At 37.0% G+C, this 23430-nt stretch overlaps 1 protein-coding gene across 2 annotated transcripts in view; it reads right to left on the bottom strand.

Moving 5' to 3' along the window:
• LOC110029537 (glycoprotein 3-alpha-L-fucosyltransferase A-like) overlaps positions 1-18399 on the bottom strand; it is a 43542-nt gene extending 25143 nt beyond the window's left edge. Inside the window, exons 1-2 of one of the 2 annotated variants that reach the window (XM_020731871.1) lie at positions 18061-18399; positions 3503-3663 (exon numbers count right to left, since the gene is read on the bottom strand). In XM_020731871.1, the coding sequence (XP_020587530.1) occupies positions 3503-3663; positions 18061-18375 (476 nt within the window). In that variant the 5' untranslated portion in view covers positions 18376-18399. Of the gene's footprint in view, positions 1-3502; positions 3664-17924; positions 17941-18060 lie in introns of those variants that run through there. The other variant, XM_020731872.1, reaches the window with a different exon arrangement.
• Positions 18400-23430: the final 5031 nt, after the last annotated feature.

Below are 23430 nucleotides of genomic sequence, written 5' to 3'. Positions count from 1 at the left end.
TAAGATGATAAATAGCATGCAGAATAAAATCGAGAAGATTTTCAATATATTTCTTTGGGACGGTCATGGGAGAGGAATTCATTGGACCTCTTGGAGGAAGTTATGCAGGCCTAAAAAATTTTATGGGTTGGGATTTAGAACATTCAATCACACTATGGAGAAATTGTAAACTCTGGTTTAAAATCCGAGCTCAGAACTGCCTTTGGGCACATTTCATGAAGAAAAGATACTTTCCAAAGTCACGTCCTCATCTTTGCATTCCTAAATTGGGAGATTCTTTACTTTGGAAAGAGCTATTGAAAACTAATAGCAAAGCTGAAGGCTTATTCATTTGGGGGCTTGGTAAAGGTGATGTTAACTTTTTGTTAGAAGATTGGACATTATTTGACCCCCTCACAAAGCTGATTCAGGTTGAACAAACTATGATCAGAAAGTTTCAGATTTTTGGCTTGAAGATGGTTGGGATTATCAAAACCTGAATAACATTGGTGACAAGGACTAGGTTAATGTAATTACCAATATTCCTTTCCATAGAGACAAGGCTGATTGCCTGAAACTCAAAACCTCACATAATATTTCAGTTCCTAAGGCTAGATGCTCAACTGCATCCAATACAAGCTCGACCTGAAAGTTCTTACATACGGAAAACTCTATTAAAACCATCTCAATCGTTTGTTGCATGGAGGCTCAATTTCAATTTTTTACCAATTGATAATATCTTAAAATTGAAAGGGTTGATATTTCCTTTAATGTGCCTTTTATGTAAACAAGAGGAGGAATCCTTCTCTCATATCTTTTTCACTTGCAGATTTTCCATTTCTATTTGGTTGCAATTGGCTAGCCGGTTCAAAATCTATCCTCCAACAAATAGCTATACTTCCTTAGATCATTGTTTATCATGTTTGGCATTGGCAAAACAAAGATTTTCATTTACAAAATCTGAGTCCATATATAATATATTGCTTGTTGGTTCCTTTGGATGGAAAGGAACAATCGGAAACATCAGGAACTCTATACTTCTGAAGTGAAAGTGTGGCTGCAAACTAAATCTTTCACCTAAAAAATTCTTTCGTATAATAGAGAGAATTCTGAATGGTGCATTGACCTAAAACATAAGCAGGAACTTCACTTACACAATGCTATCACGCCAGTTTTCTCTCTACAACTTGTTAATCCGTGCAAACCATTAGCTCCATAAAATTAAGGTAAATATTGATAGAAGTCACAAACGTGTAATGCGGGATTGGGAGGACTTGTCAGAAATCAGGTCGTACACTGCATTCTCTTCTTCTCTACACCCTGTCACTCTTTCAATGTTTTTGTTGAGAAATTAAGGGCCAGAAAAACAAGAATCGACACAAATCCAGAAGAACACGCAGAAGAACACGATCCAGAAGAACACGCAGAGATTTACGAGGTTCAGCAAAGATGCCTACATCCTCGGGAGCAGAGCGGCGACTTCTTTTTCAATATTTAGAAAAGAATACAGAATAAAAAATTCAATTCACCTAGGGTTACAGACAGGACATATATATAACCCTATAGTACAATATGTAATTACTTAAATTACCCATGTACCAAACCGCGGGGTATTGACCCCGCACCCCCAACCCATATAATAAAATTCCCCCGATTGGACAGATCTTTCCGCTCCACTCTGCTAGTAGGCTCCGCTCCGCTCCAGTATTTGTCCCATAAACATTTATGGTATATGAGTCATACCTAACAAATCTCCACTATGGCAAATATCCAACCCCTTTAGGAGAAATGCATATATCCAACAAAGCTCCACCTTGGCGAATATCCAGCCCCTTAGGAGAAATATATCATGGAATTTCTTATGCACCAATGTAAGTTAGGCCACCACACTCTGATACCACTTATTGAGAAATTAGAGCGAAGAAAAATAGGAATCGACACAAATCTAAAAGAACACACAGAGATTTACGAGGTTCGGCAAAGATGCCTACGTCCTTGAGAGCAAAGCAACGACTTCCTTTTCAATATTCAGAAAAGAGTACAAAATACAAGACTCAAAATCTCGATGTCTCAGAGATTCGCCTAGGGTTACAAACAGGACATATATATAACCCTATAGTACAATATGTAATTACTTATGTAATTACTTAAATTATTCCATGTACCAAACTGCAGGGTGTTGCCCCCGCACCCCCAACTCACATAATGAAACTCCCCCGATTGGACAGATCCTTCCGCTCCAACATCTGTCACATTTATGGCATATGCGTCATACCTAACAGTTTTATATACAGAAATGCTTGCAACTCTATGATGCCTGTTAAATGCTCATCGGTTAAATGGTTCTGGCTTCATATTGAAACCGATTAGCTGCTGGCTTATAACACTATAACTGCCCATGGTACTGTGGTATTATATGGAAAAAGGCCTCGCTGCTCAGCTCATCATTAAACATTCATTGGTCTCATTGCTTAGGTGAAGCCACCAGGCCTGCCGATCTCTTGGCTAAATGGGGCGCCGAATCCAGTACCATATAACTCGGCCCATCTCCCCCTGATGCACTTGCAAAACTAATACCTGGTGACAGGATGGCTTTTCCTTACATTAGGACTACATTTTTAGTTATTTTGCAAATGTAACCTTTTGACCGGCCAGTAATACATCCTCCTAAAAAAACATCAATTGAAATAGTAGAACACAAAGTACAAGCCCGGGAATGGAAAATCTCCCAGTTCCTCACTCCAGAAAAGAAAAAAACAAAGATGATCATATGCAACCATAGTTTCCCTTCTGTAATAAAAATAAATTTTGTGAATATTTTCTATCCATGATCAACAAGAAAAAGCTTAAGAAGAGATGAAGTAATATCAGCATAACTAATATAAAAAAATAAACTTTTAAAAAGAATGGCAGTCCAAAAATAACAATGCAACAAATCAGACTTATCAAGTATACACGAGAAACTTCTATTTGATATCCAAGGTTTTTTTTTTCCTTCGTATTTTATATCCAAGGATGATCACAGTTTGATTTGAATCTAAATAATCTGTACTTTGGAACTGAACCAAATTAAACTACCATCAAAAGCATAAAATAAAATAAAACCAAGAAAAACTGATACTGAATCAAACTATTTAGTTTGATCTAAGTACAGTTTTAAGTTTTACATTGAGAATTAGAAAACTATGATTTGCTTGATTTTTATTTTTATTTTGTTTGCGTTAAAAGTAGAAAATAGATTTTATAGGTAATAAATTAAGATGATGGTTTACTTTTCTATTATATAGATTGAAAAATCAACAAGCTGCCTTGGTTGGGTTCAAATTTTTTTGATTTTCTAAAACCTCCAATCTAAATCAAGATAAACTCATCAGTATATAAAAATAATAAATCTAACTCCAGCCAAATTGAATCAAATAGTTTAGATATTTCAGTTTGGATCTATTTTTGTACAAATTAATTCTTTGGCCACCTCTGTAAATAAGAGCATAGAAACAAAAGCGATTAAATCGTGCTTACCCACCGTCGAGCATTATTGATATTGTTTTCCATGTAGTAGTGGGATGATTCCATGGATCGGTGAACAGTAGCTGTTTTCGGATTTGAGGATAGTCCAAATATGGCATCAGGTATTTTGTTAGCATGAATTCCAAATTTACAACCCACAGTGCATGAACTCCAATCCTGAAAATAATGTAAGAAAGTGAGAAAGTATGACGACAATAAAGTAAGAACATTTTCACTCTAATTAATGTCATATTGATCAAATTACATTAACAATTATATGCAAAATCACAGCTGTTACATATTCCAAGAATATATAGTGTTGCAACCCTCTCCCAAGAAAATCATATTGTGTGAGACGGACTAAAAACTAAAGCAACCAGTATTTAAATAATCATACCAACCAATTCCTACGTATTATACATATCTAGCACAAACTTTCATTTTTACATTTATACAACCCAAAATCCTTAACAATACACAAAAAATATCATTATTTTAACTTTTAAAAAGTGAAACACACCTTTTTCATGCATAGGTAAGGTGTTATGTATGTATAAATTGAAGTTTAGAAGTTAGATAAGTAAATACATAAGAATTGAGTGGTATGTATGTGAATCTTCCGAATACTAAATAAGCCTCTTTGTGTCTGACATCTTTGTACTGAATAAACCAAGGACAAGTCGATTAGGCCATTCACCTCTTCTCAAATATTGAATATAAAGAAGAAGATGAACTAGTCGCATTATAAAAACATCCTTGAACATTGAAATAAGAAGGCTTTTTCATCATAAATATGAATGTTCTAGAAGAGGAAAATACAAACTAAATCAAAAAACAAATTGCTTCAATTGATACTGTTATAATGATTGAATAAATTTGCACAATTGTAAATGATAATATAAGAGATATATAAAGGTCATAAAAACCATGAGCTTTCATGCAAATTCAAATTGAATAACTCATTCAGAAATATCATTCCAATAGGCATTCCATATTAATCATTATCTTCATTGGGGCAAAGCTATGAAGGCTTTCTTCAACTATCTAGAGGTCCCAACCGAGGAGCAAGTTAAGTATGTAGACTGCAAGTACAAAGGGTGCGTTGGAGCATGGCATCAATTGAGCATCAATTGAGTTAATCATGTTATTGAAAAAAGGGTAGAATAATGAAAAAAACTATTATTGGATGAAACAACTACTAAAATGACATTTCCTTCCCTCTAATTATAGAAAAATGTTGCATCACCAATATCAAAGATTCTCTCAAAGTTTTTCGCTTGATCAGCCCTCTTATACAACCCAAAACCGAAAACAGAAATAAGTATTGGATTCAATTTCGAAAATATTCATAGTAAACGAAAGTTTGTCTAAGTATTTTCATTGCTTTTAACCAAGTCACCGATCTGATGAATGTCCAAATCAAAGACAAAGATGATGACAACCAACCAATACAAATTCTTTGTGTACACAAAGTTAAAAATGTTTTGAATGGAAGAAGAATTCTAATTACTTGGAAATGTATTAATTATTAGCTCCGTGATAATAGGTGATCTCTCAACGTGTTCCTATTTTTTAGACCAGATGTAAAATAGGCAAAAAATTTATGTCTTGGTGGACGGTGGCCGCACAAAATACATTTTCTCAAGTAGGGTGGTTAAGGATTTTCGATTGAAAACCACAAAGCACCAACACCCTTATAAAATCAACTAGATCCATAAGGGAGTTATTGCTAGCACCAACATATATGATTGGAAGGGAAAGAAAACGAGAATGTTACCGACTCCAACCTTGTCATGGAGTTTCAAAACCGAATCGTACAATTTTTACGAGCCTTGCAGGATCTTAGCAGCACACCACTTCCAAAGAATTTTGTACAGTATTCATTGTGCCACTAGTACAACAAAAGTCCTTGTTAGCTGAAACTCTAAGCATTATGGAAGAACATCATCTAATGCAGTTTGTTGATGTCCCCTCACCAAGGTTACCAAATAATTACTGCCCCTAGGATTAATTTGATGTCATGTTAATTTAATTCTGGGAATAACTCTATCAGATCTAAATTATAGGATGAGCCCACAGAAGCATAAGCTTCTACAAAGCTATTCTAAGAAGCAAATCATCCAACACAATCCCTTATATGGTTCCCTAGCTAATTGTTACTAAAAAATATCATAATTCGTGAATGAGCATTAAAGCGATGTTATTTAACAATAATATAAGAGAATATATGAAGCGGGAGCTTGTTGGGCTGAACCGGCCTAACTGGTTCAAGTCTAGCAGAGTCTTAGTCTAGCAAGAGGCTGGACCGGCTCCTTCCTTTGGGCGGGATCTACCACCTAAGTTTCCCCCCTCCTTTTTCTTCTCCCACCTATCTATCCTCTATTAATATTTGTGTTTGTTGAGTCTAGAGTTAGGTTATGTTTTATTTTCAAATTGCTTCCTATAGGCTTCCCTTCCCATATTAGGGTTGTATCTGAAAACAGTTACTACTTTGATTGTATCCTGCTCCGAGGAGGTGACTATCCCCTTTTGATTCCCCCTTTGTAGTGCTTTCCCTACCAGCCTACAACTGTCGGTCAAGAATTGCCCAACCGCCAGCCTGTTGTCCCCTTCCAGCCCCAAATGTCAGCTGCTATATCCCCCCTTTTTGTCCCTTCCAACAACCAGCCATCAATCCTCTTCCCTCCTTTTTTCAGCTTGCTCTTTACTGCCAGCCCTACTTCCTCCTTTCCCCACATCTCATATTCCAGTTACCCTGCAGCCTCCTTGAAGTGGGCGCCAGTTGCGCCCCTAATGCGGGGCGCGAACAATGCCCTAATACAGGAGCTAAAACAGCGCCAGGGCACGGGCGCTAATTGCTGCGGGGGCCAACCCGCGAACTGTCCCGAAGAAGCGCGACAACGAGAGAACCCTTGAGCAAGAAGAATCGCAATCTGAGGGGAAAACATCACATGTTGCATCACTCGTGAAGTATTCTATGGATTCTTCTAACCTTTCCACCCCCTTCATTTTGTGTAGAAGTTTCTTGACTGTCTATAAATTAATGTCATTTGTGTGTCGAAATCAGTTCTTGCTGTGTTTGTTTTCAGATTTCCTGTATGGAGTCATTTTCCCTATTTTAGAGTCGTATCCGAAGAGGTGGTAGTGTTCCGATTGTATCATACTCTGAGGTGGTGTTGTATCATTTCTATTTAATCTTCCCCAATTCGTCTCCTTCCCTCTCCTTAGCCGCCAACGTCTCCCCTCCTTGATTTTCCTGCACTCAACCGCCCCATATCTGCAGCTTTACCTTGTTGTCCAGCAATCCTTCCTCCTTTCCAACACTCCCACTCGACTGTCGGCACCCCACTACAGCTGTCCTTGTTGTCTAATACCTTCCAGCCACCCATCTGTCTACCGTAGTCGGTTGTCCCTGCAATTCTACATTTGCCCCCCTGCCACCACCCCCGCTAGTCATCCCAACCCAGCTCGCCAGCCTCCATCACCATTGGAATTCACTTGAGAGGTGTTTGCTTGTGTCATTCTATGCTTTATGTTGTTATTTCCAGTTTGTGTCATGTTGTAACCTTATTTTAATATTAATGAAAGTTTGATTTTGTGCTTCCAATATTTTTCCTATTAGTTCTGGTATCACTCCTCTTCCTCACGCCTCCTCAACAGCCATCTGAGAATCCATGTCCCTTCCCCCTTCCCGATTCAAACGAATAGCCCTAATTTCTCCTGCTCCACCTACCCACCTCCACCTCCATCTCTAGCCTACTCCGCCGCCTAATACCTAGCTGACACCTTTTCCCACAAATATCATTCCCTGACCCTAGTCGGATATTGATGTTTGTTGTGTATTTCAATTCTATTTGGAGTCTTTATTGTAATCTTAGTTGTTTGCTCAATAATATCTGCTTCTGTTATTAAGGGTTGGTTACTTCTAGTATTATTTAGTATTAGAACTAGTCTAACCCTGGTCATACCGTAGAGTTTCCTAGCATCCGCCTTACTCCTCCAATTTTTTTTTCTTTCCTCAACCACCCCTTCTAAACCCAAACTCTAATCATGCCACAACGGACATACATGTTGGAAACTACCAGTGACGAGATGTTGAGGGAGATCCATCAGCTTCAATAGAGGCATGCGGAAATTGATGTTGGAACCCTTGATCGTGATCTAGAAAGTTGAATTGGAGATAAGGACGAAGATCTGAATCCATTCCACAAGGGATACCTCAGCGATGAGGAATACCAAGCACGTCCCATCGTAATTCAATATCAAAAAAGGCCGAGAGAGGAACCCTCATATGGAGTACATAGGGACTTCGACATCAAAATGGATCTACCATATTTTGATGGAGGTGAGAATCCAAATGAGTTTATTGACTGGTTGCAATCTTTTAAACGAATATTCAAATATAAAGATATGCAAAAGGATAAGCGGGTGAAATTAGTAGTCATAAAGTCGAAAAAAAACAAATCTTTGTAATGGGAAAATTTACAGAGATGAAGAAAAAGAGAAGGTCCTGATAAGATTATCAAATTGAAAAAAATGAAAACAGCGATGCAAAGAAAGTATCTTCCACCTCATTACCATCAGGACATATTTCTGAAGCTCCACCTGCAACTGAGATATCTTTCAACAGAGAAGTTCACAGCACAATTCAATCAATGGCAAATAAAGTGTGAAGTAGTCGAGACAGAAGAACACATTATAGCGTGGTACTTGGGGGCCTTGAAGCCCGTTATTAACAATGTGGTACAGTTAAAGTCATACTAGTCGTTGAGGGATATTCAAACTTTAGCCTTGAAGGTGGAAAGAAAACATAAATCGAGCATGCAACAATCTTCATTCAGGCAACAACTTTCAGTTGGGTAGTCACCTACAGCTACTGCAACAGAAAAAATTACCTCGGGAAGAGTTAGTAAGAGAAGACAGAATAAAAGACATGTCATAATGGAAAGAAGTTGAAAAATGGTAGCTCTTCCAATACAGTACCTATCATGAGGTGTTTCAGGTGTCATGGCCATGGACGGATAGCCTCCAACTGTCCCACGAGTTGAGTTATCACATTCACAAATCAGGGCGTCATCAAGGACGTAGAGGACGAGGAGTCAAAGGACAGTCCAGAAAAAGAACTTCAGCTCTGGAAGGATGAAAGAGAATTGCTAGTCATAAGGAGAATACTGCGGTCAGAGTCGGAGTGAGAACAATCATGGTTGAGACACAGTATCTTTTGCACCAAATGCCCGGTAAAGAGAAACTTTTGCAGCTTGATCATCAACAGTGGGAGTCGTAAAAATGTGGTGTCAACGCTAATGGTGAAAAAATTGGGATTGGCCACACAGAAACATCCCCAGTCGTATTCTCTTATCTTGTTGAAGAAGGGAAACAAGATACGCGTGAAACAGTAGTTCAAATTTTCAATTGGGGATCAATTGCAAGAGCAAGCGTGTTGTGATATGATTCCAATGGACATGTGTCATATTTGTTGGGGATGCCTTGACAATTCGACTGCAAAACTCAGCAGGACAGTTTCAAGAATACTAATTAAAAAGGATATGAAATGCAACATGTTGTTCTCTATTAAGGATGCAAGGAGAGTAGACGATTTAGTCCCAAGTGCCACCTTTTTGCAGTTAGTTTGGGATGTTCCGGTGGCATTGACATTAGTCCTACTAGAGGAAATTGAGGAGAATAAGATACCAACACCAATACAACAACTACTACGGGACTTCTAGGATGTGATGACCAACAGTCTTCCAGTGGGACTACCACCACTAAGGTACATTCAGCAGGTCATAAATCTCATACCAATATCAGTGTTGTCGAATCGGCATACCTACACATTGAGACAAGCAGAGTACAAGGAGTTGCAACGACAGGTACAGGATCTTGTCGCAAGAGAGTTGGTCAGAGAGAGTATCAGTCTGTGTACTGTCCCCGCCCTAATAGTACCCAAGAAGGACGGTTCATGGCAGATGTGCATTAACAGAAGGTACATCAACAGAATTACCATATCTCACTGGAACGATTGCTTGGACCAGTTACATCGAACCACCATCTTTTTGAAAATCGACTTGTGTAGTGGGTACCACCAGATCCTGATGAAGCCAAGAGACAAATGGAAGGCCGCTTTCAAGACACGAGATGGTTTATACAAGTGGACAGTTATGCCCTTCGCTTGTCAAACGGCCAACAATTTTATGAGGTTGATGAATCAGGTATTCTGAGCTCGTATTGAGAAATTTGTGGTGGTCGACTTTGACAACATTTTGATGTACAGTTGATCCGAGGAGGAGCATTTACAGCACCCGAGGGCAGTGTTTGAGATATTGCACGTAGAGAAAATAAATTTCCATCCAAAAGTACTACTTCATGACATAATAGGTGTGTTATTTTAACTTATATCGTGTCTAGTATAGGTATTCACATAAATCCAACAAAAATCGAGGCCATTTTAAGTTGGACCGCGCTGTAGCATTCGCCGAGTTAAGGAAGTGTATGGGGCTAGCATCGTTTTACAAGTGATTCATCAAAAGTTTCAGTAGCATCACCGCCCCCCTGAAGGGATCTTTTGAAGGAGACAAATTCCAGTAGACAGAGGCGCCTTAAAATAGTTTTAATGCACTCAAAGAAAAGTTATCCTAGGCGCCAGTATTGGCAAACTATACTTCAAATAAATGTTCGAGATAGAGTGTGACGCATGCAACATGGGGATAAGAGTGGTGTTGAGCCAGGGAGGTAACACCATCGCCCTTTTTAGTGACAAGTCGAATGATTCCATGAGAAAATACTCAACGTACGACAAAGAGTTTTATGTTATTGTGAGAGCTCTTGAGCATTGGAGCCATTACTTCTAACAAAAAAGTTCACGTTGTTTACGAATCACAAGGCAATGAAATTCGTAAACAACCAGAGCAAACTGAAGAGTTGACACACAACTTGGGTGGAGTTGTTAGCATCATTTCCATTCGTGCTTAAGCACAAGGCGGGGAGTCAGAACCAGATAGCAGATGTGCTTAGCCACCGGCACATGTTAATTACAACAATATTAGCTCGCGTCGTGGGCTTTGAGATAGTGAAGGGGCTTCACGAGATAGACGAGAATTTCAAGAAAATATATGAGCAGTGTCAGGAGAAGTTCATCGAACAATACTATAGAGTCAATGGTTACTTCTTCTACCAAAGTAAATTATGCATTCCTAGATGTTTGTTGCTGGAATCCATCATTTCAGAGAGCCACATTGGAAGACTCACAGGACATTTTTGCAGAAACAAGACTCTCGCACTCATGAGAAAATTTCTTTAAGGTCCCGAATAGTGAGAGATGCAGAGTGATACGTCATACAATGCAAAATTTGTCATATGAAAAAAATCATGGGGCAGAAAGCTGTGTTATTATTTTTTACCCTCTGTCGAATGCATAAAGAACATTGGTTAATCCAGTGTTTGGTCCCTAAATCCTTAGTTAGGCTGGGAGGACATTGGCTCTCACTCCAGAGCTCCCACGTCCTCTCACCTGAGGGCTAACATCTCGATTTAGTTTCCAAACAACTGGACCAAATTGAAAATTTTAGTCTGTTACCCTAAAAATCTCCAATTTTACGTCATTCAAAGTATATTTCCCTATTTATTTGCACTCAACCACATATACTACATTCTCATTCATGAAATTGAATGTGATTCTCAATTTGTTGTATAAAGCATAGCACTTTCGGACCTTATGTTCCTCAACAAATTTTAACATTTCAATTGGTCAGATCAAAAAGTAATTGAAGATCAGAGTTTGAATCATCACAATTTAATGACATTTAAAACCTTCCACAATACTATTAATTATTCACAAAACCATATCTCATTGTAAGAAGGACAAAAAAGACTGCTCAGAATTCATGAGGAAGACACAACAAAACATAGATTTTATATATATAAATAAGTTTACAAAAACAAGAAAGAAAAGAACACAACTTATCTCAAACGTCATACAATGCAGAATTTGTCATATGACAAAAACCATGGGGCAGAAAGCTGTGTTATACACCCTCTTACCGATACCAGAGGCACTATGAGTGAAAATTTGTATAAACTTTGTCGTGAGACTTTCAAGAAGTCGAGAACATGGCGAAATAAGGATTTAGTCATGTTCGTCGTGGATATATTCTTGAAGATGACACGTTTTGTATAATGCCACAGAATACTGGATGCATCACTCCAGACAGGGATGTCAAGTTTTTGCGTCACTTCTGGAGAACTCTGGGAAAATTAGGCACTAAACTTCTATTCAGCTCGGCAACACACCCATCGACCGACGATCAGACAGAGGTAGTAAACAGGAGCCTTGGAAATCATTTGTGATGTTTTGTTGGAAATAATATCAAGCGGTGAGATTTAATTCTTGCTCATGTCGAGTTTACATACAATCGATTCGTAAAGACCGTGCATGGGTCGGGCACTATTTGAGGTCGGGTACACCCACTCAGTCCACTAGAATTGGTACCGCACCTATCAACATCAGAGATTAGTAAAGATGTAAAAAAACAGGTATGCGAGATTCAGAAACTCCATGAGGAAGTCGAAAAAGAAATCACTAATCAAAATCGCAAATATCAAGCACAAGCAAAAAATACACGAAAAAAGGTGATATTTAAAAGAAACTTAGTGTGGATTCGGCTGAAGAAAGAGAGATTCTCGGTATGAGCATTTGAAAAACTCAAGCCCAAAGTAGTCGGACCTATCTGAATACTCCAGAAGTTAAATGATAATGCCTACAAGGTTGACTTGCCCAGAGACTATAAAGTTTCAATCACGTTCAATATTACGAACCCGATGTCGAATTATGCAGATGCAGAAGCTTCAACGGATCAAGTCAAAACTTCCTCAACAACGGGAGACTGATGCGGGAGCTTCTTGGGCTGAACTGGCCTAATCGACTGAACTGGTCCAGCAGAGTCTTAATCTAACAAGAGGTTGGACCAGCTCCTTATTTCGAGTGAGACTTGCCACCCAACTTTTCCCCCTCCTTTTCGTCTTCTCGTCTATCTATCATCTATTAATATGTGTGTTTGTTGAGTCTAGGTTAGATTATGTTTTGTTTTCAGATTGTTGCCTATATGCTTCTCTTACCTTCCTAAGGATGTACTCGAAGGCAACTGGTGCTCTGGTTATATCCTGCTCCAAGGTGATGGCTATCTCCCTTTGATTCCGCCCTTTTGGTGCTTCCCCTACCAGCATACAACCACCGGCCAGCAATTGCCTAATCGCTTGTCTGTTGTCCCCTTCCAACCCCAGGCGTCGGCCACTATAACTCCCTCCTTTTGTCCCTTCCAACAATCAGCCATCAATCCTCTCCGCTCCTTTTTTTTCCCCTTGCTCCTAGCTGCCAACCAGACCTCCTTTCCCCACATCTCCTATTTCAGCCACCATGCCGCCTCCTCTTCCCCACACCTCCTCAACAGCAATCTGAGAATGCAACTCCCTTCCCCTTCCTAATTCAGACTACTAGGCCTAACTTCTGCTCCACCTATCCACCTCCAATAACCTAACCCGTCGTCTACTACCCAACTCTCGCCCCTTCCCATGGATACCATTCCTTGACCCTAGTCGGATATTGATGTTTGTTGTGTTTTTTTCAATTATATTTAGACTCTCAATTGTAACCCAAGTTGTTTGCTTAATAATATATGCTTTTGTTATTATGGTTGGTTAATTCAATATCAATACAAGTTTTCAATGACATGGATGGAGATATGTTGGACAAGTTGAACAGTCAGATAATGTTATTTCAGGTTGGTCAATTCTGATATCAATTTTTATCGTCACTGAACAGTCAGATAATGTTATTTCAGGTTGGTCAATTTTGATATCAATTTTTATCGTCACTTATTTTCTAATTTCAGTAACATAACGGCACCTCTCATCGACTATTTAAAACAAAAAACCTTCTCCTAGAACAAAAAATGGCTAATGCAAAATTAAAATAAAATTTTGGATAATCCCAATTTTATGTATCCTAATTTTTTTATAAACATTATTTGGTAGAAATAGATGATTTAGCTGTAGGAATAAATGCAATTTTGTCGCAAGAAAACAAACCAAATAGAATTTTTTTTTTGTGAAAAATTATGCCTTGCTCGACAGATATGATCGACTCATGACAATCCCGGAATTTATAAGGGTGCATTCGGTCATTTCTGTTGAATTGGTTTACACGTCTTAAATCATTTAAATCAAATTAAATAATAAACAAAACCGAATCGACCAATTAATACTTATAACTAAACTAACTCAAACCGATATAATTCAATTTACACAACTCAAATTTAGTTCAATCAATTTTTAAAATCCTAATAAATATATGTGCATTCAATGAATTTGGATGGATTGGTTTAGATATTTGGTTTAACCATATGAAATTCAATTTTATGGTTTAATCGAACTTTTTTCATACCAAACCAATAACAGTAACCAAACCAATCTTTAATCTAAAACCAAAATTCAAATTATAATTTTATATACTAAATCACAACCAAATATATTTGGTTCGGTTCGATTTCTTTGTTTAAAACAACTAATGCACTACCATTACTTGTGTTAAAAGAGACTATAATTTTATTTTTTATAAGGCTTATGTTATAGTGTTGAGATTTTATATGCAAACCAAAAATAATTAATATTTACCATTGCACAGGCACAATTTTGCACTAACTTAATATCATTAAAAATAAGGGGAAAAAACACTATTTGTAGGGCTTTCCATAATTTTGGAAATTTTAACTTAATAAGAAAACGATTCAAACAGTGATTGTGATTTTGGAACTTCAAAAGGCATCACAAATAATTTTTTTTAATATAGGATGATTTATCCCAACGGTTTCATTATTTATAATATTGACTTTTTTTTTTAATTCAAAAATATTTCATGTGAATAGAAGAAAAAGAAAAAAATATTGAGAATAGGATCAACCAAACTATAATAGCTTGACTATAAATAAAGCCAAGCAAAAACCTTTCCTCCTTGTTGGATCTCAATCTAGCGGTGAGATATGCTAGAATCTCACAAACCCAACGAAAGTGAGAAAGGTCGAAGAAGTGGTATAAGTAGACAAGAAAAACATATTAAGTTAGCTCGATAATAAAAGCATAAGAGCAAAAAACTAGAATCAAAATCTAGAGAGTGAAACCCTTGGCTCTCCCTGAAATCCCCTAATTATAGGCACCAATATACGATCTTGACTGTTAAAGGATGAGATGTAACTGTGATAACTACAGGATTAATGGAGGCAAGAGCCCAGAGTACAAACGTAGACTCGAATTAGCAATAGGCCATCTAAAATCATCATTGGGTCTCCTAGTCTGGTGATGAATTTAGATGAGTTGTTCCTTGAGTTTGATGGAAATTGTTCTCCTTAGTCAGCATGAGTCTACCCAATCACGTAGGTAGATACCTCATACAAGATTGAGTCCATCCTAAACCTACTATGGTAAGTTTGTCTCGAGCTCAACTGACGGTCTATTTGACACCTAGCTAATGAATTCATCTCATTGCTTACCATTTAAGTGACTCTACCCTTAGAGTGTACAATCCTCAATACAATGAGAGAAGAAAGGGAGTGGCAATTCTGAGATAGCATCACGAGCGAGGAGACAGGCAAATGTGAACCTTAACTTAAAGTGAGAACACAGTGGTGTAATGGTAAGCAAGACAATTAAGCCCTCAAAACCAATGAAAGAGGATTTTTTAAGATCACCATTTGCTATAAAGAAGCATTGTGTTTTGACATGTAACCCTGTCTGACACCCTCTTTTATATTTCTATCTTCACATCACGCTATGGCTTCGTAATTAGCAGCCTACTAATTATGGTGAATCTCGTGAACCATTGAAACTTATCGTTAAAGATTTCAAATGGCCAGAAACAGGGGACTCCCCTCTACCTCTCCTTGGTTCTACAATTGTGCAAGTTAGAGCTAAAACACCAAACAAATCAATGGAATCCTAGAAAACCTATTATAAAAATTGTAAATATGAATGTTAATATGATAATCCGCTTGTGTGTCGTGAGAGTTTCTGAATACTATACCCTTTATCCTGCAGATCTGATCCCCCAAAAAATTTGTTTTATTGAAATTATAAACTAGTCAAACAAAGAGAAAAGAAAAATAAAGATTTAATTCAAGTAAAGTATATTAAAAATAAAAATCAAAAAGTATTTTTTTTAGAAAAGATATTCAACATAGGCGTGTGTGTTATTTTAATAAACTTTTTAATGATGTTTATGAAAATATGATCGATCTTAGTAATCTTAATATCATTAATAATAATAAAATGTTTCATTTTTAACGTCGCATTAGTCAAAAGAAAGTTGATCTTGTTTTAAAAAAAACCAATGGTGGAAAGTCTATATGACCTGATTATATCAAAATTGAAGTGTGAAAATATATAGGAGTTTTGGGAGTTTCTTGGCTTGCTACACTCTTTAACATTATTTTAAAAACTAAAAAGATGCCCAAGGAGTGGAGGAAGAGTATTTTGTTCCCCATTTTTAAAAATAAAGAGGATGCACAAGAGTGTGCAAATTATAGAGGAATTAAGTTGATGTGTCGTACTTTAAAATTATGGGGAAGGGTAATTAAACATAAGTTAAGACGTATTACAAAGATTTCTCATAATCAATTTGGATTTATGTCGGGCAAGAAGGAAGCTATACATTTATTGAGAGGTTTGATGGAGAAGTTCAGAGATAATAAGGAGGATCTACATATGATATTTATTGATTTAGAAAAAGTTTGCAATAAGGTTACAAGAGATATCCTTTGGAGAGTTCTTAAGAACTAAAGCTGAATACATGAAATGTAATTTTAATAGTAGTAGTTCTAGTGATAAAAATTTAACTATGGGTGATCAAATTATTAAAAGGTGTTAACGTTTTAGATATCTCGGGTCTATTGTTATATTGTTACTATCGTTCAAAGTGATGGTGATATAGATGGGGATGTTAATAGTAGAATGTTGGTTGGTTGAAGTGGAGGAATGTTTCAAGCTTATTGTGTGATAGAAAAGTAACGCTTAGACTAAAAGGAAAATATTATAACATGGTGGTGAGACCTACAATGCTCTATGGCGTTGAGAGTTGGCCTTTAAAAAAGAAGCGCAAAACTAAGTTAAGTTTTGCCGAGATGAGAATGATTAGGTGCATGAATGGCTTTACACTTAGAGACAAAATGCTAAATGAATATATCCGTGATGGGATTGGTGTAGCTCCAATGACGGATAAAATTAGAGAGAGTCACATTAAATGTCAACCACCTGATGATCTGATTAGAAGAGTAGATGTTTTAGATTCGACTTATGTAAGAAAAGCAGAGGTAGACCTGCGAATACTTGAGCATATTGTATAAAAAACAATCTTAATTTATTATAATTAAATGAAAATATAGCACTAAATAAGAAGCAGTGGAGAAAAGGGATTCATGTAGCCGACCCCACTTAATGGGATAAAGGTTTTGTTGTTGTTGTTGCATTGAACTTATAGTGGCAGACAAGCCTTATTACAGTCGTTTACAAGTGCTTCATACTATTTAATAGCATTGCTTATAGATTTGCCTTCTTTTAGGTTGAACAGACAACTCATATTTTACATATTTTAGTTTCTTTTGTTTTCAAACCGAGGGGCGCCTATCAGGGTGGGGATTGGTGGGGTGTTGAGAGAGACAAATATTATTGTAAGAGTGTTGTTGATGTCCGAATCTAATAAAATTTTTATATTTAAACCCCAATGTAAAGTTCGATTTGTACATGTGTTTCTGAGATGATCAAGACTGTGTCATGGATGAATATGCTTGTCTTTCAGCAATATTCTGTGATAATTAGATAATAGAGAGCTATAGATGTGCTTTTAGCTCTGACTATGAGTGAATGTCAGGATGTGTTTAACTGACATTGTTCCACATAGCTTGGCACTGCCTGCAGTGTGCCTGGTTTGATCAGCATATGATCATTAGCCATTTCACCCATATATTTACAATAAACTACATATGCTTTCAAAGATCTCCTAAGTAACGATTATACGTTTTCCCTGAAGAATCTACAATCCGTACATCCCAATTATTGCAAAAAAAATTGGAGAGCTAGGAATCGAAATTAAACTCGCAAACTTCCAAAACCAATAGATTTCTTCAGTACCAATATGCATTCGAATATGGCCCAAATTCAAAATCTAATGAAGGGTACCACGAAACCTAATAACCAGCTGTACAAGAGAACCAAAAATACAAAGACATTAAAAATAATAATAATCATAATAACAAGGGCAAACGGCTATTTCTGCCGACCAAAAATACAAAGACATAATAACAAGGATAAAAGTTAAAACAGTCCAAAAAAGACTTGTTCCGATTAAAGAAAAATGCTCAAACGGAGACGGAATAAGAACAAAAGTACAGAAAACTGACCTGATCAACACCATCAACCAAATACAAAGACATAATAACAAGGATAAAAGTTAAAACATTCCAAAAAAGACTTGTTCCGATTAAAGAAGAATGCTCAAACGGAGACGGAATAAGAACAAAAGCACAGAAAACTGACCTGATCAACGCCATCAACCAAGACCGGATCCTTCTCGAAATCCCGAGTATACGAAACGTTATCCTCCTTCTCTAACCAGTCCCGGCACCAGCCGTCTTCCTCCTCCTGCTGCAGAACGTGCCGTGTCGAACGATATGAGGTTGAGGAAGACGTAGGGGAGAAGTTGAAGGAGTTGGCCCAGTTTTGAACCATCGCAGCATTCTTTACCATGTCGAGGCGACAGAGGAAAGCCATCTCGCAGACGAAAAGGATAACTATGAAGAGCGGGAGAAGCCCCGACCATCGCCGGTGAAAGTTGGTGGGAAGAATCCTCATCTCTTGTCTGTTTTCGGTTTCTTCTAAGAGATCGGAAAAGTAAATGGACCTTTTGCCGAACCACCGCTGCCTTTTATACCTGATTTACCGTGGCTAACCAGGTAGTCAGCAAGGTCAACGCTATATAATATACAAACATATATATGCATACACATACGTATATGCATATATATATATATATATATACACATATATTATTTGTGATGCCCTATATGATGGCTCTTAACCTCCAAACCAAAATCTAATGTCACCTAATGAATTATCATGAGCACACTCATTACAATTTAGTCTTATTGATCTTATTTTAATAGGAAAATAAAATTAATAAAATTTATGATCTTTATTTATAAACTAGACTCCTTTTTAGTGAACATTATGTATTTATATGACCACTATAAGTTTTTGTGATTGGCGATACTTGATAAAGTCAAATATTTCTTTGATTTTAAATAAATTGAAATTGGACTCTAATTTGTTTGATGTGGTTAGTTGTCCAACAATTTGTTCATTTTGAAACTAACACATCCAAATCCAAACTAAGTCCCATTATATTCATATATATGATTATACCTAATAATAAAAAAATTAAATCTAATACCTTATAAGACTTTTTAGTAAGTTTTTACTTGATCTTGGACTCTTCCTTGAGTCTATGAGACTTGGCCATGTCTCTGCATGTTAGTTTTTGTTGGCTAATGGGGCTCACCAAAATCAACTAAATAATTTTCTCATGATTTGGGCTCATAATGATTCTAACATGTCTATTGAGTAATAGAGACAAACTTTAGCCTAATATAAGGCTATTAAACTCTATGATTGTTCTTTCGATTATGCTCTATTGCCTCTCTCCTTAGACTTCTCTCCATGGGGTGAGCAACTTTGCAATTCCTTCCTCCCATCAAGCTCATTCGCCAATATTTATAGATTATAGAGGCTCAATGCTTGTGATAAATGTTACTGGAAAATGATATATTTGATTGCATTATCTCTCCCATTAGGTCCAATAATTTATTGATTGAAAATGTTTACTCTAATATAATGAGAATCTGATCCTTCGGCACGTGTAATTTTTGTCATAACCTATTGTCAAATTCATTTTTATTATAATTCAATTATTGTTTACTTTCGTTGTTAGGAGATAGGATCAACGTAACTTCATTCTTGCTTACCATATCATCTCCTTTTCTTTTTGTTTAGTTTGTTGATGTGTGCTTGATATTACACTTGCGTACGACATTGATGATATATTTTAGTTCATGATTTTAGATTTTTACCTTATTTTCAATTTGCTTTCATCAAAAAAATTTGTTTTGATTTAAATGGATGAATGAATGTCGAGACTCATTTACAACCCCATTAATTCAATGAATTGGTTCAAAAAATGTTTACGTGATTATATAAAATATTTTGATTTATTAATTTAAGCAAATCAAATATTGATGTTATTTACAGCAAAGTTTCCATCAACACAAATCTTTTGTGGCCTCATATCGAAATATATGAGCCGAACAAATCTCAAGCACATGTATCTAGAAACCCCTTGATTATCATCATAGTATTGTAACTATAAACCACATCCAACACACCCATATGCATCACTATAATTATCAAATTAACCTAGCTAATCTTTATATAAGATGTGTTTCAAAAGGTATATATTATTTAATAAATACAAATATTAGATACTTTTCTTAATCATTTTTTTTCCTCCTCTTCAATTAGTTTATGGTGTCAGAGCATCTATCTTAACAACATCTCTCTTCTCCTCAAAATTTCATGGATTCTACTTCTTCTTCTCTAGCTCAAATCTTCTCCTCAAAATTTCATGGATTCTACTTCTTCTCTAGCTCAATACATCCAATAAACTAATATATCTCTTGTTAAGATGATAGAAACTAGCATTCCATTCTCGCTCAAATTTGTGATGACACGCATAAAAATAATAGCAGTATCCCCACTCACTAGTGACATTTACCAAATAAGGAGAACCAAAATACACAAGTTACTTGTCGCAAACAGATTTAAAGCCCTTTCAAATAGAGTCATTCCTTTTCCTCCTTAGATATATAAGCCAGTGCCACTACACACTTCAGCTCATCGTGACGCCCAACCATTTATTGTACACACATGAGCGATTCTCTTTCACCAAGGCACATGATGCAAGAAACCAACCCACATCACAACATCGATGCCTAGCTCTGTGATGATAGGCTAATTTAATGGATGATTGGGCCCACCATCAGGCACTAATACATAGATTTTCAACTGAGGTGACAAATTCCTGACCCAACACCGCGATGTCGATCCTTTACACCGTAAGAGTCCATCATAACTTACACCATCAGGCACTAATACATAGATTTTCAACTGAGTTGACAAATTCCTGACCCAACTCCGCGATGTCGATCCTTTACATCGTAAGAGTCCATCATAACTTTTGAAAATTTATGTTTTTAATGGACTTTGGGCCCCACTTTAGCCTAATGAGGCAGCGCCGCAACACCAATTCCTCTGTAAATAGCGCACATGTTATTTTTTGGAAATTGAACCTAGTGGCGCCTGAGGAGACGACGACGATGACTTTTATAACATCATTATTTTTCTTTTTTAATGTTTTTTTTTGTGACCTTAAAGAGCTCATTATAATTATGATCGCAACAAACATTAGAAGTTCTATTTTAATGAATTCACGTTTATGTAATTTAAGTCATATCCAATTGTGTTATCATAACACTTTTATTAATTTTTATGAACATGGTTGCATAAAATTAGGATCTAGATCAAACAGAATCACAATTTTTTTCTTGGTGCCATAGTGCCAGTACGCAACACCTGGGTGCCACCGACCCATCGTCGCAAGTCGCAACATTATTATCCAGCACCACAACATAAGGGAATCATAGGGTTTGACCCTTTCAAGATTTAATTTGGGTGGCATCACGACACTATCATTTGATTATTATTGACTGATATAGCTTTCTTCCACATCAACAGAGCCGTGATGCCATATTTTGGCACCACATCATTACATATGAAAGGCCGAAGTTAACTTTTATGTCCATAGGGTGGTATTTGATGGGATATGTGTTATGATGGTGGTTTATGTGATAGCCGCCTCATTAGCAATGGCATAGTGTTCTAACATTAGCGCCACAGTGCCAGATTGTGTCTGCTGACATATATTAATAGTTTGTGAAACATACACATGGCATCTGCCACATTGGTCATGTTTCAACGCCGCTGACAGACACCTAGCATCAGTAAAGAAAAAGGACAAGTTCATACCTGTCAAAGTGTGGCAAGAATGTTTGATGGTTGATTGACATGGTATTTACCATGTCAACGACATATAGACACCAATACCTAACACTGTGGTGACATATTAACTTTTATCTTTTTAGAAGGGAGTGTAAGGGGGAGGGGTGGTGCGGCATTGAGCGACCCCTATGATACCGAAGTTAAGCCAAACCATAAAATGAATGCAAATACTATCACTGATATTCAAAACATTACTACAAAAACTTTTCAAAACAAAAAAAATATGACAAAACCACAAACAATGCCCTAGGGTAAGGACGGATGTGGTCGACCTCAGCTAGATAGCAGGAGGGATGGCAGGTTGGGATTTGCGGCAACAACCGAAAGACTAATGTGGATAGGTGACAACAACAGGAGGGTTAGCCGTCGAGTGTTTGTCGTAGGTGGGGGATGTGAGGGGTTGTATAGGTTGCAGGGTAAGTGGTGCTTTTGTGAAGGGAAATCTAGTGCAAAAGGGAGCTACAGTTTGAGGGGAAGGTTGGGCGCTATTGCTAGAGGGCTCGAAACAATATTATTATTAAATTTGTGGAAAAAAAATTGAAAGAGGGTTGCATCGGCACAATGGGTGATGAAGAGGTTCTTAACAATAGTAGAAAAAAGTTTAAGGGCTAGCGGTAGTGGTAGACTGCGAGGGAGGAGGTTATGACAGTAGTGGGCGAGGGTTGGGGGTGCAGACAGTGAGAACTAGCGGTGAAAGTCGTATTGGTGGTCGACCAAAGAGAATGGAAGATGACAACAAGTAGAAAGGGAAAGATACACACTACCTTGAGACAAGTTACTGTCATAGCATCTTCTCACCATCAATACAACCCTTGAAGCAAAAAAATGGACACCAACTGTTATCCGACAAAAATCTTAATAAAAAATGAAAACCAAAACCAAATAACAACATATTTATAACAAACTAAGATAACTGTAAGAGATTATGGGGGAAAGGTGTAGGTGACAACTCTCCAAAACCTAATTAGGGTCAGTCGATGGACCTCGCCTTCAATCTCAACCGACCAAGATGCATGCATGAGCTTTTGATCATGGCCGACCCGCTATTACTACGGTGAGCGAGATTTCCATTTGACTGGACGCCTCACCTGACCGACATTTACTTCGGAAGATGTGGTCACCGCTCAACCGGTTGCCTCAGCCGATTGACTTCAAGTAAGCGAACCAGCCAATTGCCGTCATATTAAAATTCAAGTTGCAATACATATATGGTATAATATCTATATGATTTATTAGATTATCAATTGTATTAAAACACTTTTTCATAACTGTTCCATCATTTATGTAATTGTAAAATCAATAAATAAAAGGGAAAATGACAAATATAATGACCTCTCCCTCGGTCCACTCGACAGTGAATTATGGACTTATTATACTCTCCCTCTTTCTCTTTCCTCCTTCGCCCGATTCTAACTCTCGAGACTCGTTCACAAAGATTAATTTAGGATTCAACATAATAATTAATATTCATGTATAACTAGTTTAATTTTATTCAAGAACAAAATATCAGCTCAGACATTAAATTTGTGGTGATTTACATATATAACTTACAAAATAATTTTCTTTAAAGAAATAACCTTACAGGCCTAGCAGATGAGCCCTAAATGCAGACTGCGAGCGTTATGAATTTAGCAAGAAGCTTGTTAATCGCAAGAAAATTGATTCAAATTTTATCTTGAATTGAGATCATATTTAAATAAACGAGTTGGGATATGAGCCAAAACTTTGGATCAAAAT

The sequence above is a fragment of the Phalaenopsis equestris genome, unplaced genomic scaffold (genome assembly GCF_001263595.1).
Source record: "Phalaenopsis equestris unplaced genomic scaffold, ASM126359v1 Scaffold000589, whole genome shotgun sequence".
Lineage (NCBI taxonomy): Eukaryota > Viridiplantae > Streptophyta > Magnoliopsida > Asparagales > Orchidaceae > Phalaenopsis > Phalaenopsis equestris.
This window is presented reverse-complemented; position numbering and strand designations above follow the sequence as displayed.